At 40.9% G+C, this 11,598-nt stretch overlaps 1 protein-coding gene across 1 annotated transcript in view; it reads left to right on the top strand.

Annotated features, from left to right (window-relative positions):
- The window catches only part of serpini1 (serpin peptidase inhibitor, clade I (neuroserpin), member 1), a gene marked incomplete at its 5' end in the record, with an annotated part of 19,973 nt that extends 9,064 nt beyond the window's left edge, over window positions 1-10,909 (top strand). The window contains 8 exon segments of the mRNA XM_005920123.3: window positions 4,277-4,565; window positions 5,626-5,856; window positions 6,236-6,430; window positions 8,464-8,668; window positions 8,832-8,929; window positions 9,635-9,721; window positions 9,815-9,904; window positions 10,035-10,909. Coding sequence (XP_005920185.2) covers window positions 4,277-4,565; window positions 5,626-5,856; window positions 6,236-6,430; window positions 8,464-8,668; window positions 8,832-8,929; window positions 9,635-9,721; window positions 9,815-9,904; window positions 10,035-10,111 — 1,272 coding nt within the window.
- Between the last annotated feature and the right edge of the window lie 689 nt (window positions 10,910-11,598).

Raw genomic sequence — 11,598 nt, 5'->3', positions numbered from 1 at the left:
TATCCGATCCAGTAATTTAGGTCAGTATCGGACCGATACCGATACGTAATATCGGATCGGTCCATCTCTAGTTTGTACCAAACAGTTTTACGTGACAGAACTGTAACTGGTGCGCAGAGTTCTTGCAAAGAGACGAGGTTAGTGAAGATCGAAATTGTTGAACAGATTCATAAAATGTATATCTGCCTAAACAGAAGGAGAAAGAGAGGGTAGAGAAAAAAAAATGTCCATCACTTGTAGTTGCCGTAGAAACCTTGTCTTGGAATTGCATGTGGAAACGTGTGTGTGTGTGTGTGGATTTGAACAGTGAATGAGGATGTTCATGTTTAATAAATTCCTCCGGTCTCCGAAGCGTGCCACCTCAAGGTGTTGGGTTTAAATGGCAGTAAGGATTAACCTACGTGCTGTGATTTTGGGTGACGTCATGCTTTAATTGTGGAAATGTCAACTGCCGATCTGTTTTGTCTGAGAATTAGGATTACACTGAGAGATTAAAGGCTGCCTTTAAAGGCCACCGAGTTTAATTGCACAGAATTCATTCAGTTATCAGGATTAAAGTCTTGCAACTTAAACCATAAAGGATTTTCTGACATATTAGGTTCTTTCAGTCACGAGAGGACATTATGTGTAGCTGGGTGTTGTCTTTCCTGGATTACCTGGGTGGCATACTGGGAGACCCACTTGAGAAGATCAGCGCCGAAGTTGGTCTCATAGTTGTCAGTGGTTAAAATGGAAGAGTGTGGGATCCTCAGCCGAAAAAGGTCAGAATGGTGTCGATGTTACAAGTAAAAAGCCAGCCACCCATGGTGTTATTATCCACTCACACATGCACACTTGTATGCAGACACACACACAATGAGGTGCGCGCACAATTGCACTCTACACTGCTTTCCCCGACTTTACTGCATGGCTGGATCTTTCCTTACAGAAAACAAGGCTGACTGTCTGAGGAAAGTTCAGCTCCCACAGCTCAGAAGGTCAGGAACATTATCTCCATTTACATCTGTGCCAGCCGCCCCCTCCTTTCCCTCGGCCCCTTATACTTTCTCTGGACTTCTCTGCTCTCTGTAGTGTCAGACTTACAGCATGATATCTGAGAACAGGTGTGCATGTAACGAATGGTGTAATTAACAAAATACATCAGCGTCGAGCCTTCAAGGAGTCATTTAATCTTTTTTTTTTTTTTAAGTCTATTTGAAGTTGATGTTCAAGGCCGTACCCACCGTTTATATACAGCTAGTTTAATGCATTTATTTCTTTTCACATTTTGGTGTTTTCACTCTGCATTTGTTGACCATAATGAATGAAAACATTAAAGGATAATGGTAGAGTCACTGTCACCAAATCCAATGAAAGCACACAAACCAACAGCATGTCAGTGTGCATGTCGGCCTGGAGCACATTCGTTTTAACTGAAAATGTAAAACAAAAAGCAAAAAGTCACATTCTTCAAACCCGCTGGGCAAAGGTTGCTTAAATAGGAGTAAATTGTGAATCGGCTGGGGACTATTTTTAGCTGTGGACTAATATGTGTTTCTTGCTCTAGGGTGACAGTGCGTGTGGTATTGAGACAAAATAAGTAAGCAACAGTGTCCATGTTGACTTTAGTGAAGCAGCATGTTACTGGATATGATTGTGTGGCTCGTTGATGGGTTTTTAATAGGTTTGGGAGCGTTGGGACACTATAATGAGCTGTATTAGGCTTTGGTTACACAGGCAATCAGCAGTGTCTTTTTAGGGTCAGCTAATGGTTAATTCATTGACTCTCAGCTGGCAACTGTGATATTTTAAATATGATCAAGGCAATCAGATTGTATACTAAAACTGCAAACACCTAACCAATTAATATTGTGTCTGCATGCCTAAATGCATTGAGTTGCTGCCATGTGATTGGCTGAACAGGTGTACCTAATAAAGTCTCCCCTGAGTGTATTACTTGGTTACATGGAGAGCAAAGTGTAAGTGACAAGGGATTCTGGAGGTGACTGCGTGTGAAGGAAAATTGGAAAGTCAAATAAATTTCCATTTGCTCAGACTGATGGATGCAAATCCACCAGGCTTCATGGTCCCTGCAATGCCAGAGTACAAGACAAGTTCTCGACTGTCATCTGAGAAGTGTCACCTGAGAAGGAAGTGACATGTGGTGGTGTGCAGTTTGCAGCAGGAATGAGAGCAACAGTACGGTGTAAAATATAAGCAGGCCCGTTCAACTGTACTGGTTTAATCTGGGGTGTTACTTGAAGGTTGAGGCTCGCAATTTTTGTTCATTTATTTCCATTATTTAAGTCTTTCAGTACTCTCTGATTTTCCTTTTCTGTGAAACTCACTCTCTTCTCTGCCTCTTTCTTCTTTTGATGGTTTAAATCTTTTAAAAGAACGCTTGTGTTCTTTTTATTTTTCTAAACCAAAGAAAAGTTACTTTTTTTCCTTTTCCCCCTCTGTGAGCTGTTTTTACCTTCAGATTGTGAGTAAAAGAAATAGTATTACAGGAACATGTTGATCCACTGTGATCAGGTAGCTGTTGGATCACAGTGGAGGACAGTGGTACATGAAGCATGCAGCAGATACAGTAAAGTGCATATAACAGTGTAGCAGGGCTGGACCGGTTCATTTCAGGAAGGTAGATTGTTTGCCACATGCCAGAGCAGAGAAGAGGAAAGAACAGGACACAGCAGAGTGGGGCACTAATTTTCTGGCTGCTGCCCATTGTTTATGCTGTTGACACTCAGGTACATTGTCACCACCAACACCTGCCATCTCGCATGTGCAGCCAGCAGATTCCAGCCGGGCTGCTAATTGAACCCTTTATACAACCTATAATAGTAACAGCACAACAGAGAGACAAACAGCAAAACAAATGCTCTCTATCTCACGCGCCCTGCACCTGATAACTTCCTCCATGTTTATGGAAATGATCACTCGATTTTTTTTTTCTGTTTGGCCAGCAAAAAACAATGTTGCTTGGCAACAAGAGCGCCACAGTTAGTGTGTGTGTGTGTGTGTGTGTGTGTGTGTGTGTGTGTGTGCGCATACTCCCCATCAATCTGGGGATGTAAAGAGAGAGGGAGAGAGGAAAGGAGTGGTGAGGACAGGATTAAATATGGATAAGAGCAGGAGGGGAAAAGAGGGCCAGAACTGTTGGCATGGCAAGATAAGGGGAAGGATGGAGGATGGGGGGAAGGTAAAGGCCTTTTTCCAAGTCACTTACTCTCCACAAACGGAAGGAAAATTGCCCGTTCACATCAGAAACCTTCAAAACGCACAGTGCAAAGCATGTTTTAAAGGAAAGAAGCTGATTTTACTCAAGATGATAAGAATGGCCATGAAATATTTAGAAGTTCATTTAGTGGATGTGCTCTGAATAGCAGTACTCACTGTAGTCAGCTTCACACATGTACTGTATGTGTCATGGCCTCTTTCGTTCTTTTTCATACATTTTAACAGTATTTTTCCATTTCTCGGATGACTTCTGCTACCATGTAACACTGAACATCATGATATCTACTGTACATCTTAGGATAATGATACATTACCTTTGCAAGAGTCCTACTGCCTCTTATAGCGCTTTTGGTCGATTTAATTTAGAAGCAGGTATAAACTTCCTGTAGCACCTCAGCTCTGACTGTTACACTGAATGTTACAGTAACATCATAGTATAAAACATTTTTCTAGAGTAAGGAAGTGTTTTTGTAGATTACAGTGCATGCGATGTCTAGCTGACAGTACTTTACTGTGATTTAAGGAGGAGGGAATTTGGCACAGTGAGTATTTGTATACATGTATTTGTTTTTTATTCCCCCGTAAAATTAAAATGGGCAGACTGGTTGATTGACAGATGTTTTCTAACTCTCTCTCGCCCTATTCATCATCCTACATCTCTACTGTGTCTTTCATCTCTGTCTGTCTCTTCCAAAAATCCTCTTGTCCTTCATCTCCCCCGCTCAATAATCTTTTTTGCTTTATCACATTATCTCTCCTGCGTGTTGTTGTCTCTACCTTTGCCTCTCTGTCCCATCTAAACTCTACTTTTGACCACATTTCTTATTCCTAATAATTTTCTCTCATCTATATGTCTGCATCCTCCTTTTTTCCATCCTTCCATATATCTTTGGCTCTCTCCATCTATATTTCAAACATATTGTTCAACTTAATTGCCTCTCCTTCTTTTTTCCTTCTACCTTGCTCCTCTTATCCCACCGTTCTCTCAATCTTCATAATAAATTTCTCATCTTTCTTTTTCTTTCAATCCACTGCATACCCGCCCTCTTTCACTCAGCTCTCTGTGGTCTGTGCTGCGATGTTGATCCTGGACGTTTTGTCCCCGCTCCTCCTCCTCTCCATCCTGTTGCCGGGCTACGGTTGCCGTGCGGCGGACATTCCAGAGGACACTACATCAGAGTTCTCGGTCAGACTGTACCAAAGGCTGCAGGCAGCAGGGGGTCAAGACAACATCATTTTCTCCCCACTGAGCGTGGCCGTGGCCCTGGGCATGGTGGAGCTGGGAGCCAGGGGGGCTTCACTAGAGGAGATACGACAGGCTGTCGGATTCAGCCATCTGCTGCCAGGTGAAACGTGTTTATAAGCAGCAGTTCACACACACGTCAAGGTCAGGAGTAAGTGAGTGGAGATGAGTCTTTGACACAACAAATGCAAATGTATTTCTTTACACAAGAGGAGTAGGATTCAGGGGCTCTCCTTCTCTTATACACCTTTATACACATGAACGATTGAAACAGTTAGATATTGTATTGTATATCTATTGCTATGGTGCAAAAATAATATATTATAGAATAGAATATTATTTATAAGCTGAAGTTGTTTTTTTACTCTATGTTACCACTCAAAGCTCTTACTACAAGCCTCAGTCAACCATTTATGCGTTCTTTGAACCTAACATTCATTTGCACTCTGATGGATGGATCGGAGGTAACTCTGGGTTCAGTGTCTTCCCGTCCATCCATCCATTTTCTTCCGCTTATCCAATTCAGGGTCACAGGGGAAGGCTGGAGCCTGTCCCACCTGTCATAGGGCGAGAGGCGGGGTACACCCTGGACAGGTCGCTAATCTATCGCGTTGCTGGAGAAGGCATGGATCAAACCACTGACCTTCCAAATAGTAGACGACCCGCTCCACCGACTGAGTCATAGCCTCCCCTGGGTGGGGGATGGGGAGAGGTTCACCGGAAAGATTGGATCAATAATTTAAGGAGAAAATTTGTCAAAATAAGATAAAATAATTTGGGGGTTTTATTCGTTATAGTACATAATAGAATTAAAAGATTCAGAGGACCTGGACACAAGAGATGAAGTGATATTGATAGGCTATGATCTGTGGACCTTCAGACATCGCATTTAAAATAAATAAGGTTTTGTAGTGTAACTCACAGGAACCGTTGTTGGTAAAAAGATTTTTAAAATGCCTCCATTTTCTCTGTGATGAAGCGTTTTTAAGATGGACTGGTGCAAAGAGGAAATCTGCCCTCTGTGGGTCGGACAAATTTTAAAAAATCTTGGATTTTTAGAATATGTATTTTTTCAAATGATCTTGTATAACAGCACATGTGATGCTCAAAGCTTTTAAATAATGTCTAAAGTAAGAACGTGTGTCTGTCCTTTTGTTCTCCAGGTGTCGAGTTCTCCTTGCTCCAGAACCTGACAGCGGCCCTGTTGGATGATGACAGCCACTATGTGATCCGATTTGCCAACAGCCTGTTTTTGCAGGAAGATGTCACCTTTAACCCAGAGTTTCTGCATTTGATGAAGAAGTACTTCCGAGCTGACGTGGAAACGGTTGACTTCAGCGAATCGTCTGCCGTGGCTGAGCAGATCAACAAATGGGTGGAGAATCACACCGACAGTAAGTTACAGAGAGAGGGGAAAAAGTGGGGATGCTGTTAAAGAGACTGAATGAATGCATACTGATAGATATACAGCTATCCTCTGTTAAAATCTGCCTGATATTTAGGAGTCTGGAGTAATGGATTTAAACATACAGCAATGGTAGTAGCCTCCATGCACGTTGCTAACCAAGAGCATGGTGTATGCGTGCACCTTCTTCTTCAGACAACAACAATCCAATTATGAGCTGCTGACATGGTACATTGTCAAAGCAGTTGCAACACCTTGGTTTTTATGTAATTGCATCCACATGCTAAAAACCACCTCAGTAGGGGGCTGTCTTAGTGCTATTGGAAACCAAGGTGTTTTAAACAAACCGTACAAATCTCTCCCTCCAGGTAAAATCCGGGCTCTGCTCTCAGCCGATGACTTCAGCAGCGTGACCCGTCTGACCCTGGTGAACGCAGTTTATTTCAGAGGCTCCTGGAAAAACCAGTTCAGGCCGGAGAACACCAGGACCTTTTCCTTCAGCAGAGATGACGGCTCTGAAGTCCAGACACTCATGATGTACCAGCAGGGAGACTTCTACTATGGTAGGAAAGAACAGTGTGTGTGTATGTTTGCAGTTTTAGATTTGTACTCGTGGCATTTTCTCCGCAGGCCTTGATTTTCAGCTCATATTTCCTGAGGTTATTTAAAATGTTAATCTTTGTTGTAAAATATTCGTATGTCATGTCGAGTGTTATTCCCTGAAATAGGCTCCTGTTTTCAGCTCGGTTAAAATTCTGTTCACTCGCACAGACACCGCTGGTACGTCTTTTCAACTTAGTGGAGGTTTTGAAAGCTTTTCGTGTCAGAAATATCAGCACTTAATTGTCACAGTCTGTGCTAAGCTGTGCGCTACTATATTAGTTTTGAAGGTACAAATAAAGGGAGGCTTTTGCTTTGTTTTCTTTTTAAGTGTGTTGATTTCTTTTCTTTTTCTTTTTCTTTTTTTTTTGTTGTTCAGCATATGTCCTTTTTTCTTTTCTGTTAGCCTCTGGAGGATGTTTTATCTGTGTCTAGTTCTAATACCATTAAAGCAACCCAAACTTTTATATTCCTTTTTTTGTTTTTTGTTTTTTTTTTGCTTAAATGTAATGATCTGCAGAAATCTGATTAGACTTTTTGACTTCTGTTATTAAGTCTTTGTCATTATGTTGCAACATGCACACTGTTTTGCACAATGCAGTAGTAATTTTTTTGTAACCAAGTTGTGATGTTACAGTTTAGTTATTATGTAACTAAATCGACGTAGGTGCCATTGGTTTATTCTCTGGATCTATGCTGTCTTTAAGTTCCAGAGCTTAGATGTACTATACACGGTAAATTTCTGTTTTGCTGGGAGATGCAATACTGCACAGAACCCTGCAGTTTGTCTGCTGTGCTGTTACATGTGACTGACTCTCATCTGTTTCTTCCGCATCTTTCTTAGTCTGCCGTACTGCCAAAAACAGTCGCATCACAGTCTTATGGCTCTGCTGCAAACGCTGGTGCATTTCAGTTATTTTGGTCCCGTCTGTGTACGACTGCAGCGAGGATGCTCGCGCACACCTACATTCACACATGCTCACATACACAGGATCAAGGAAATTTGTGCATGTGTGGATGGGTGTGGATATGGCATATTTGAGAGCTGCAAAACAAGGACAGGTCCTTAGGGAAATGGTTGCTTTCTGCAGCACGATCCACAGAGTGTGATTGTGCATTATGAAGCGAAATCATATTGGTTAAGTAAAATGTTTCGGGAGGCCACATTATCTGCTGCGTGGCTGCTTCCCTAACAGCAAGAATGCTCACTTAATGAAGGGTGTTCAGTCTTTTTGTTGTAATTTTCCCCTTTAAAGCAGCTTCAAAAGAAGATTTGTGTGCAAAGAATGGGATCAAATTCTTCATAGACTTTATCTTATACTCCAAAATCTAAGCAGCATGTTCAGATTGAACTCTTTACCCCTTAAAAGCCTACTAGGAATTACCCCTGAAGCCAGTTTCTGTCATATTTAAGGCTTATGAAACAAAATGACTGGGTGTGCATTAGAAGTTAGTGAGGGTGGTCTCTGCTATGCAGCTACACATCTTTATTGATATAAACTGAGGTGTTTTTGTTTCACTATTGTTTTTTACCGCTATACTTTACAGGCTTACTTGGTTTAATTTCCACCTGCAGAAAGTCATGATCATATTTGTGCGGCGGGGGGGGGGGCATTTAACTGAAAGACATAGTCAAACACACTCACTTTCACTGCATAACTGAATTTTTCTTGGGCTTTCAACAGGGTGCTGTTAGTACTAGGCGACTACATACAGTATACAATGGATGTAATCCATTTTCACACAAAGTGTAAGCAAAGCCTTTGAAGTTAAGCGTCAGTGGTTTTTAATTAAAGCATTGGGGGAAATGACCACACGCACTCTGTAATCAATACAGCCAATCATTGCGCCTCAGCGTGCTTCCATTTGTAAATGTTCCTCCTCAGTGAACTTCACAAACCCATTACAGGGGGCCACCAGCACATACAATATGAGCGTGCAAGCTTTCGCATATATCCATCAATACCCACAGATTTGTATGTTTCCTCCCTATCAGGCGAATTCAGTGACGGCTCACAGGAGGCCGGCGGTGTGTACCAGGTGTTGGAAATGCCCTACGAGGGAGAGGACATGTCCATGATGATCGTTCTTCCTCGGCAGGAAGTGCCTCTGGCCTCCCTGGAGCCCATCATTAAAGCGCCGCTGCTGGAGGAGTGGGCTAACAATGTCAAACGACAGAAGGTGGAAGTCTACCTACCGAGGTGAGACTTTTATATATGTGCAAGTCCACTCACCACCTCTCACTTATGTTGTGGTATGTTTCGCTAGCTTCATCTGTCACCTTTGCGCCTTTAGACCATTTACATTATATAGTCCCCTTTTTGAATCCCAAACTCAACTCTAAGTCAAACGTCACCTGTTCAGGTTTAAGGTGGAGCAGAAGATCGATCTGAAGGACACTCTGCAGGAACTGGGAATAAAGAACATCTTCACCAACAATGCTGATCTCTCTGCCATGACAGGTGAGGCATAAAAATGAAGCGCATAAACTTCTAAAACGCTTCAGTATGTAACATTTAACAAGTAAATGTTACATTTAACATGTAACATTTACTTGTTCTTCTGGGGAGCAGTGAAATAGCCTTCAGTACTTTCCAAGGTAACCAAGGTAACTGGCACTGAGTGGGCAGGTCAGAGCTGTCACGTCATCTGTTAAAAATAGATGCACAGAGTGAGACAGGTAGATCCACAGAGGCAAAGAAATAGGGACATAAATATGTCAGGGTAAATAACGTGGACACATAAGTAATATTCAGCTAAACTGATAACTACTTATTATTTGAAACAACTTTATAATGTCAGTTTCCCTCAGGATTATCAATCTAGCTCAAGACCGCTTGTTCTTATCAGGTGGAGTTGGTGATGTATAGTGAAACAGAGTAGGCAGTACTGAATTCGGGCACATCTTGCGCTTGCTAACACTTCCTCAGCCAAATATCTACTCAGAGGACACGTTCTGTTCAGACAGGCTGGTAGATAACTGGGGGCAGTGTTAAAAAGCAATCATTGGCTAAAGAATAGTTTCTAACCAATGCTTGTGACTTGATGTGACCCAGATGTTTGGCTTGCAATCCTGATTCAGTCAGTAACAGGATATATTCTAGACCTCAGCATAGATATGCATACATCTTATAAAGTGCTGTGTTTTTTCTGTGTACATTATCCAGATGTTGAGGATCTGTACATTGGGAAAGCGGTGCAGAAGGCCTACCTGGAGGTGACAGAGGAGGGGGCAGAGGGAGCTGTTGGTTCAGGTAGATTTTTGTGTTTTAGTCCACACATGACTAAATGCATGGCATTTTGTTGTGAATAAATGTTGATGTTTCTTCCCCCCCCCCGTTTCTTAGGAATGATTGCCCTGACCAGGACTCTGGTCCTGTACCCACAGGTCATGGCTGATCACCCATTCTTCTTCATTATCAGAAACAGGAGAACAGGTGCGTGAATCTCTGTGTGTGAAAATACAAGTAATCTGTGGTTTGTGCGTCTATGCATCACCTACAAAATACATATTTTAAGTAAGCTGGTACATATAAGGGATACGTTTTTGTTTTTGTCTTCCTCCAGGGTCTATCCTCTTCATGGGCAGAGTCATGACTCCTGAGATCATCGATCCCAACGACCATGACTTTGACTCCATGTAACTGTGACATGAGGTCACACAGTCTCAGCCAATCAGATCCTGACGTCATAAATGCTACCTATCTTGTGTCACCATCTTCAGCTGTGTTTTATACTCTTTATGGAAAAAAAAATAGATCTATAAGCTGAATATTATATGATATATTATATATTGAAACATGACATTTGACACGTTACGTGGCTGTGTTTTGATACTGGGAGCTTTAAATTCCTGGATAGAGACGTACAGAAAGAGGAAGCTGTAAATATTCTCTAGTAAAGTAGGGTTTGTATGTATGTGAGCTGGAAGTACACCTGGGATGTAATTCGTGCACAACCCTTTTAAGTTCAGCAGCTTAATACTCACTCACACTCATGCCCACAAAATGCACAAAACCCTTCCTCTTTGGAAATATTTACTTTAACTTACATCCCTGTACATTTGACATTGTGTTCTATATACATATATATATGCTCAATATTTATTGCAGAATAAACATGTGCAAACACTTTGTCCTTATATGATAAATCTTAGTAATATATCTGTTCCAGACAGTATTGAGACATTTTTACACTGTAGGCACATGGCTACACTGCTAATGAACTAATATGCCTTATCACATCAGAGTGGTTGATTAAGACCCAGCTGGGCGTCTTAAAGCTTGCTAAAGCGGTTGCTTTAGAGAGTGACTGGAGCATGCAGGTGCGCTGAACAAGATCTGCTGCACTGCTTTGGATGTACATACAGGGAGAAACAGTAACACCAGCTGTATTGAGTATTTTATTCAATAAAAACATGAATGTGTTCCCATTAAAATGTACCACTTTCTTTGTGTGTAGAGGTTGTTTGCTGTCTTGTTTTTTTTAAAGGTAGGTACCACTTTATAATACATCATGCAACTAAGGGTGTAATTAAATGGAATTTTAGTCCATTTTAATTTTAAAATGAAATGTAAATATATTAACATGCTTTTTTTAAAGGTTTAAATAATAATACTGTAAGTAAATTTAAGGAGTCATTTTAAGGACTGCATCAATAATTTTAAGTACTGTCTATTTTCTTGGTAATTTTGTGGAAAAACAAACAGTTTCCCCTTGTTACCTTGGAGTGGCTTAAACTTACATTTTTACATCTTTACTTTTTTATATATTCTTATTTGATATTTATTAAATTGATGTGCATAATTGATTTCTCTATTATTCAATTGTCCATTTTTACTCAAGGTGTAATAAAATTACTTGGAGTATAATGTGTGTCTCCTCTCCTGTAATAATAGTTAAGCAGGTTAAGCCACTCCATGATACAGCCCACACCCCAAAATGTGCAATGTACATATGTATGTTAATTTCCACTAAATTACCAGGAAATTATGCAGTGCTTAAATTTACTTACAGTATAATTGTTTATTTGTTTCCAGCAAAAACATGATTTCTTAGCTCCTTATTCGAATGTACTTGCATGTAAATATAACTATATTATATTAAAAATGTTGAAATCTGATTTAGGTGC

The sequence above is a fragment of the Haplochromis burtoni genome, unplaced genomic scaffold (assembly GCF_018398535.1).
Source record: "Haplochromis burtoni strain Fernald_Lab_line unplaced genomic scaffold, NCSU_Asbu1 Contig_38, whole genome shotgun sequence".
In the NCBI taxonomy this organism is placed as follows: domain Eukaryota; kingdom Metazoa; phylum Chordata; class Actinopteri; order Cichliformes; family Cichlidae; genus Haplochromis; species Haplochromis burtoni.
This window is presented reverse-complemented; position numbering and strand designations above follow the sequence as displayed.